This window comes from Adiantum capillus-veneris, chromosome 30 (genome assembly GCF_014529385.1).
Source record: "Adiantum capillus-veneris isolate H3 chromosome 30, ASM1452938v2, whole genome shotgun sequence".
Taxonomy (NCBI): domain Eukaryota; kingdom Viridiplantae; phylum Streptophyta; class Polypodiopsida; order Polypodiales; family Pteridaceae; genus Adiantum; species Adiantum capillus-veneris.
This window is the reverse complement of record NC_140960.1, coordinates 88,760,011-88,768,352: the sequence shown is the minus strand read 5'-3', so window position 1 is coordinate 88,768,352 and position 8,342 is coordinate 88,760,011. Positions and strand designations below refer to the sequence as shown.

Here is an 8,342-nt window from a genome sequence, read left to right as displayed (position 1 = left end):
TCGAGTAGATCTCCACTGAACAAAAATTCCACAAAAGGTTTTGCGACATTTTCCTTTGCTTCCTCGCATCAAGCATTTCTTTGAATGTAAGTCCATGGCCGCCCTAGCATCATGGCATGAGGAGAATAAATCTTCGGATGGTGTGCTAAGGAATCCTGCAGATTGCATAGCCTAGAAACATATAGACAAAACATGGTCGGATTTTGCCAGGGAAGCTAGAAATTTGCGCCTAGGCCTGGCTATGGATGGCGTAAATCCATTTGGTCAAAGATCAACATATTACAGTGTATGGTCCGTTGTCATCGTCAACTACAACATTCCCCCATGGTTGACTACCAAGAAGGGGCACCTGTGGCTAAGCTTGATTGTGACGGGGCGGTATAAGGTGAAGAATATGGATGTGTATCTTCGTCCACTATTGGAAGAGCTACAACAATGGTGGATATGAGCCGACACACAGGTCGATGGAATGCTTTGATCAGAGGCATTCTAATGTAGACCATGCATGACTATCTCGGACTAGCAGAATGATCAGGTGATTTACACTCAAAATCAAACGCTGTAAATCTTGGTTTTTCTCAAGCTTATCTATTGTCATGTGTATACATGCAAGGCTTCAAACAAGCAGATATAGAGCATGTGTCACATGTGGACCTAGAATGAATGCACGTCGGGCATCCTCATTGAAGAAGAAAATCTACGAAGGTCATCAAGTGTATCTTCCAGAGAATCATGTGTTACGCCACGGCTTTTTGAGAAGAGAGCCACCGAGGATGTCTGCACAAGCATGGTTAGAGCAGAAGGAGATGTGTGATGACGGTTTGCCTATCGCACTCGGAGCGCAGTGATTTTACAAATTCACAAGAACTTCAACGAAATCTCTCTACACAGAAATCCCTCCCCCTTTATGAGTCCTCTCTCTCTCTCTCTCTCTCTCTCTCTCTCTCTCTACTTGTCCATGTTTTCTTCTCCATTCATTCAATATTATTCATCGCTCTGGAGCACCATCACGTTGTTCTACTCCTTTAGCGTCTCCCTCTGTTTCGGAGCATTCAAGCGTGCTCCGAAGCTCCGGTGTTGATGAGATGATCTTCACACTCGTCTAGGCACCGACGCTCTAGTGGTGGCGATGGTGGTTGTTGTGGGGATGCCGCCATTGATGCCTCGACACTGCCTCGTATTCGACGAAGCTCTTTACCTTCCTCTTATTTGCTCGCCCCCACACCAGCCACGGCATCGCCATCTATGCTAGGTTTTGCACGGCTGACGGCCGTTCCTGGCTACACACCACTACCTACTCCTCCGGGAGTTACCCAAGTCGACACTCCTCGCTTCGGGGCACAGACTCTAGTGGAGACACCTGACGTCCGTACGGGCCCATTGATACGCTGCTAGAGACCCCTGTCGGGACACCCAGGTTCACGCGTCACCGACGAGAGGGCTTGCCTTACTTCGTTGACTTCAGCGGCGATATCATCTTGGATGATGAAGGCAAGAAGGTGATCTCGCGCATGCGCTGTCTTTGCTCTCAGGTGTTTAGACACTACATACTAAACAGCTAGAGTGAAGTACCAAGTGACTTAAAAGACAGATTCATCAACATGCTGCATGACGAGTTTCTCGTGTCAACATGGGATGACCACTTCAATGAGAACCTGATGAAGGTTCGAATGCGCGAATACTGCAAGCACAAGCGTTCTGAAGTGCAAAAAGCAATAAAGCATGGGTGGAAGAGACCAGATTGGCTGGCCAAAGAAGATTGGAAGAATGCAAAGAAACAAGCGCGCGAGAATCCTGACAAGTGGAAGCAACAAAAGGAGGCAGCCAAAGCACGAGTAGAGGCAGGGAGCTCGCACCTCTTGGGGAGCGGCGGGTGGACATCATTTGAGGCCGATTTTGTAAGTGTTTTTGCATTGCTCTTTAGGTTTGATAGTTTAGTGTTTAGGGGTTTTTAAATTCTAACATAATGGATTCTTTGTATGTTTTGAACAGTGGTCGATGACAGGACGTGACCCCACACCGTACAAGCGCGAGTACATAGGCAGGAAGGGCTTAAACGCCCTGATGGACATTCTGAGTTCTCATGGAGGCATGGTTAGTATTAGGGTTTAATCTTTTCTATTTGTTGTATTGTTTTCTAAATTATATGTTTATACTTACAGAAAGCTGTCTTTTTTTTTTGGCAAAATCCAACAGATACGCCGCTTGGATGCGATGAGACGTCTGATTAAACGACATCAGTCTAACAGTAGCTAGATAGCATTAGTTTCCTTTTGTCATAGAATATGTATCATGAGATGACGTGTATACGTCTTTTTGTAACTATTGGAAAACCATGTAAATTTTCTCAATAATGACAATGGTGTTGTAACTATTACATTTGCAAAGCTTAACAATCAAGTGATTTTGCGTATGATGTGTACAATTGTCATTGATTTACTTCCATCAATTTACTTTTGTCAGTTTTGATCTTTATTTTGCAAATAATACTAAGCAAACAATACTATGGATGATGGAGTTAATGGTTATATTGTCTTGTGGGTGACTACTTTGGGTCTATACCTAAGCTTGCACTTTCTTTCAAAGGTGAATCTGGGCTTATCTTGCATTGATTTAGGTTTACTCTATTATTGAAACATTCAATATGGTTGAATGCCCTGCCACCAAATTTTTTTACTCTCGGGCGTCGCTATAAGCGTCGCTATAGGTAGCATGTAAGCGTCCCTATATCCATTGCTATATAGCGACGACTATAGCGACGTTCCCATATCGACACTTTTAGCGACGCCGGGAAGTATAAAAACCCAATGTATTTCCGTCGCTAAAAACGTCACAAGTGCACACAACCTCTTGTAGTGCTTCCCACAAGTATAATATCTGAAATCTCTCTCGCCAAAGTCAGCTCTACCCCTTCCTTGACCATTGCCACCCTGATATCTCCCTCTACCAGTCCTAGTACTTGTACTAGCTTCATTCCCCTTGGAACAAGTTGCTCCATTTGACTTCACCACTTTTGGGTTTGTTAAGGAAATCATGGACAAGTCTTCACCCTTTTTGAAATGGTGAATTCTGATTCCATAATTATTCCATACAATATATGCTTTACAATATCTACACTGGATGCACTCATCTGACCTCTTATCCCTAGATCTACATTTTGAACTCTACGTATCCAGCTTGTTGACTGAGGATCTAGTCTTATCCATTTTGCTATCTGCTTTGACATCTCCTCCCGTTTCCTTGTCTAGGATCCCTTCTTCTTGCCTTTGGTCTTATCATCTGAATCACTATCAGATGAGCTAGAACTGGATCTTGAATCTGACTCCTCAGTTGTCATGTTACAATCACTGGAACCCCTTCTACTCTTGTGACCCTTTTCCTTTTTGGCATGTTGCTCGAGTTTCAAGGCTCTCTGGACCAGATCATTGAATTTCTTATTTGGGGCTAGAACCTCCTGTTCCCTCAGCTTCTTGCTTTTGAATCCGCTAAGGAATCAAGCCCTCATTCTCTTCTGTGACGGAGGTTCATACAACTATCTAGTCAGTTCCTTGATTTTTTTAACATAGCTTTGAACTGACAATTTGCCTTGCTTTATTCTATCCAATTCACATAAGATGTCCTCATCTCCTCTATTTTTTGAATATTTTATGCAAAAAGCTTTAATAAGTTTGTTGTATGTCCTGAGCTTTCAGTGTCTGGGAAAAGTACTCTCCCCACTTATCCTCATCAATGTCTTTAAGCTCGACATACTCTTCAAACGCTTGAATATGGACATCTGGGTCATCTTTCTTACCCCCCTTGAATACTAGAAATGCAATCTTCAAATCTATAGGTCGTTCATAATGCGTGGACTTCTCTTTCAAAATTCATTTGTGCTTTTTGGTTTGTCTTTTGCTATAGTGATCGCTATCAGCGTCCCACTTATCATTGTCATCCGTCTCAGTCACAATAACTATTTTTGGATTTTGCGTTGACTTCATGTGTACTGATTTGTGGCTCTTCTTATTGCCATCACTGTCTTCTGTGTGCTTTTGACTCTTGCTCTTGGCTTTTCATTGAGATCCACCAGAGTGAGATCACCTCGCTACTCTCTTCGAATGCCTCCACCTGGACTGGTGAGAATACCGGGAATCCTCCCTATCCTCAGCATTCCCCTGGTCCAAGTTTACATCCGCTTTGTTCCCAGTGTCAAAGCCTCACTCTGACTCCTCTAGAATGGTGCTGACATGATCTGAGTCCTCCATGGATCTAGTTGTTGGCCTTCTGCCGCCACCGATAACTCTTTTGGGCGGCATGACTGAATTCAACTAACTTCAAAATCCAACAGGGAGAGAGATTCACTGTCAAGAGCTATTCAGCTCACCACTGTGATCGCCAAAAGGGAATGAGTTGGTCACTTCTGCCAGTTATTTCAGGTTGTAGTAGTAGAGTTAGTTAAACAAGATCAAGCAATCAGACTTCAGACACTAGATCAAAAAAAGACAAAGACTGAACTGAAATGGAAATGTGGGATTGATATCTTCCTCAAGTATGTATAATTTTTATTATTATGGACTTTTAATTTTCTATTTTTGTGAGGTTTGGACAATGGATAACTTGTAGAGATGCGCTTTGAGATCGATTTTCGACGAAAAATACAGATATACCACTATCTTCCGTTGTAGCATATGCATTGGTGATGTAATTATGAACGTGAGTTTGAATTGAACGGTTTTGTACAAAGTAACCATGAAGTCTTTGAGAGGACCAAATAAATTATGGATATGGATGTGGGTGGATAGATGATAATACATCTTCGACAGGTCACCAATGTGATTCACGGGGCTACAAGTCCACAAGCAAGCGAAAAGCTTTTTCACACGCAGAGAAAGGGACAAGGTTTTCAAGCACACAACTAGGCTATTTCAACTCTGGCATTCAGTCCTAAAGCCATGGTCGATGACCAATAAAAAAATCACATTTTCAAGCTCTAAGATCTCAAGCTGAAGGAGTGTGAGCTTCTCTCTCTCTCTCTCTCTCTCTCTCACACACACACACACACACACACACACACACACACACACTCTTCTTGGCGGCAATGCCTCTCTCTGCTCTGATAGTGAGAGCCCTCGTGCTACTCTCACACTCTTGCCTCTTCTTACCTGCCCTTGCAGCACCCAACTTCAACTCCCTCACAAGCTGCCTTTCCCAAGCTGGTGTCTCCAACACCACCACTAGATCCTCCTCCTCCTACACCTCCTTACTCTCCTCCTCCCTCCAAAACCTCCGCTTCGCTGAGTCAAACGTCCCGACCCCCGACATCCTCATCTTCCCCTCCTCCCCACCCCAAGTCCAACATGCCTTCCTCTGCTCTGTCAAGGCAGGCTACCAATTACGCATCCGCAGTGGCGGCCACAGCTATGAAGGCCTGTCCTCACGCGCTACCGTGCCTTTCGTCCTCATCGATCTTGCAAACATGCATACCGTGTCGATCGACCTGGCCTCGAAGTCGGCATGGGTCGAGTCCGGGGCGACATTGGGTGAGATATACTACAGCATATCACAGGTGACATCTGAGTATGGCTTTCCAGCAGGAGTTTGCCCAACGGTAGGCAGCGGCGGGCATTTCAGCGGTGGTGGCTATGGGTTTCTGTCTAGGAAATACGGCACTGCGGCTGACAATGTGCTCGATGTGAAGCTTGTGGATGCACAAGGCAGGCTTCTGGACAGGGCAAGTATGGGGGAGGATGTGTTCTGGGCTCTCAGGGGCGGTGGCGGTGGGACCTGGGGAATCATTGTGGCATGGAAGTTACAGTTGGTTCCTGTAACACCGCGAGTTACCGCATTCCGCCTCTCGAAAACTGGCAAAGCTGCCATCAGTGAGCTGGTCTACAGATGGCAAGCGGTAGCACCGAAGGCGCCGCCGGAGCTTTTCCATGCTGTGTATATGGCAGGTAATACTCTTGCAGGGAATTTATCATGGTATCAAGAAATAGGCTAGCACATTTACAGAGTATTGATTAGAATGGCATGTAGATAATGCAAAAATTGTCTTGCAGGTTTTACAACGGGCAATCGGTCGGACGTCCAGGCGTCATTTTACGGGCAGTACCTGGGGACGGCGGCGGAGACGGTGGCGCTGATGGGCAGAATATATCCGGAGCTCGGACTATCGGCAGCGGACTGCGAGGAGGGGAGTTGGATAGAAGGGGTGGCATTCATAGCAGGGGTGCAAGCTCTAGAGGACCTCAAGAGCAGAGAGAATAGGGATAAGGGGTACTTCAAGGCAAAGTCAGACTATGTGAGGGTGGCAATAAGTAAGGAGGGAATAAAGGGGGCCTTGGGCAAGCTAGAAGAGAATCCAGGGAAGGGCTATATCATATTTGAACCCTATGGTGGTGTCATGGACACCATAGGAACGACCGCTATACCCTTTCCACACCGGGCGGGCACTTTGTACAACATCCAATATATGGCCGTTTGGCCAGGGGACGCTCAAGGGACCCAAGATGCTGCCCTCATTGAGTGGATACGGGGCCTCTATGCCTACATGGCACGCTTTGTTTCCCACTCGCCGCGCGCGGCCTACGTGAATTACATTGATTTGGACCTTGGCACCGCATCCTTGTCAGCCCAAGCAGAATCCACATGGGGCCAAAGCTACTATCTCTCCAATTTCGCTCGCCTTGCCCATATCAAAGCCCAATTTGACCCCTTCAATGTTTTCTCCCATCCCCAAAGCATCCCTCCTTCCTAACCAACCCTCTTTTATTAAGGAAAAAACTTGATAGCACTGGGATATTAGTAAGTTGCTTTTATTGGTGCGCATAGACCCGAGTTCGATGTCGAGTGGCACTCAAGTTATTCTCGATGTTGAGAGGGAATGGAGTGTTGCGACAAATCCGAGTTCGATTCTTAGTGTGGCACTCAAGCTGTTCCCCAATAAAGAAGAAAGCAAATATGTGACCCATGGGAGTGACCAACTTGGTCTCGATTAGGCCACTTGCAGTTGCACCCACCTTGTTGAAATCTTTTCTTGTGCCCCCGCCCCCCCCCCGCTCCCCTCCCCTCCCCTCCCCTTTTCCTCTTTTATCTTGTACTAGTCCGTCTTCATTATTTGAAAACTTCCAAAGAATTGCTTTAGCAAATGAAGCGAAGGCATCTTTTTAAATTCTATTTAATAAGCCACTTTGTGGAGATAGGATTGAGAGTTCAATCCTATGATTTTTCTTAACATTACTGTTGCATGATTGGATGCAAACAAGACTTGAGTGACTCGTCTAGGACTATCAAAGCCATGTTGGTACCCATAAGATAAAGCTTAAAAGGTTAGCTCAAATATGTTGTAAAAGCGTCCAGTTTGTTATCTTCCGAACCTCAAGGCTCGGTTTGAGTTTGAGGCCATTCTGTATTTCTTTCAATGATTATAATACAATTCACTCACAATTGTGAGTTTTGCAAAAAAAAAAAAAAAACATTATTGTTGAATAAGCCTTGTCACTTTTTGGCATGTTAAAACATGCCTTGTGTGAACGATGAGAAGAGAGTGCAAATATTTTAATCGAACCTTTTTAGTTAGTAAAATGGTTCCTTCACTGAAGCACTGCATGACTTTCTTTCGACTTCTTGTAAATCTCGTTGACATAGGACTTCCCTCATGACACATCCCGCACTTGAGGGTTATTGTACATTCCTTTTCGGGTGAATGTAACACTTTTTTTCTCAACTATTTGTTTTAAAATTCCTTAGTGAGTCTTTACCTTGTTTAAAATTAGGTATTACCAAATCAGAGTCGCTTATGACATTAATATTAGATGAAAATTATTATAATGCTTCTAGAAAGCCTAATCTGCAAATGCCTCATTCACGTAGAAAGCTTCGAAGAACTCCTATTCGATGAGCACCTAAGTTCACCAAATTCGGAGAAACCGTTCTTGAGATTTTAGTTACAACGCAAAAAGTCATCTTTTCTTCTTTCAATGAAAGTTACATTTTATCCATGCAATATCCACCAATTGAGTGGAAATAATTTTATTCCTAGAGAATTTATAATGCAACATGAACTTAGTCTGCAACAACAGGGTTTGATGCCATGTGCCTTTCTTAAGGCAATTATCAAGGAATGAAGGTCAAAATTTTCACGAGTCTATTGCTAAATTATCATCTTAAAAAATTGCCCATCCACAGTTGTGGGGAGTAAAATAGGGTTGCCAGCAATGGAAGGAGAGTACATGAAGATGCCCATCTAATTTAGAAAACACGGACATGTTGTAGTATTGAAAATGTAAAAGTGCTATGTAAAGTAGGAGACTCTCTAGTCTTCTTCGACATGCAATTTCCAAATTATGTAGGATATCGATATT

General features: G+C 44.1%; 1 protein-coding gene across 1 annotated transcript; it reads left to right on the top strand.

The window, feature by feature from the left end:
• Window positions 1-4,607: 4,607 nt before the first annotated feature.
• Window positions 4,608-7,127, top strand: LOC147418365 (berberine bridge enzyme-like D-2). Its single transcript, XM_086507208.1, has 2 exons — window positions 4,608-5,933; window positions 6,039-7,127. Exons 1-2 carry the CDS (start codon window positions 5,078-5,080, stop codon window positions 6,734-6,736), a joined length of 1,554 nt encoding a protein of 517 aa, XP_086363334.1. The 5' UTR covers window positions 4,608-5,077; the 3' UTR covers window positions 6,737-7,127.
• Window positions 7,128-8,342: the final 1,215 nt, after the last annotated feature.

Bases quoted from the DNA above. Each gene is read 5' to 3' on its own strand.
- LOC147418365 (XM_086507208.1), top strand. From the start codon at position 5,078: ATGCCTCTCTCTGCTCTGATAGTGAGAGCCCTCGTGCTACTCTCACAC. The intron at 5,934-6,038 runs GTAATACTCTTG...ATTGTCTTGCAG, and splicing joins CCATGCTGTGTATATGGCAG to GTTTTACAACGGGCAATCGG.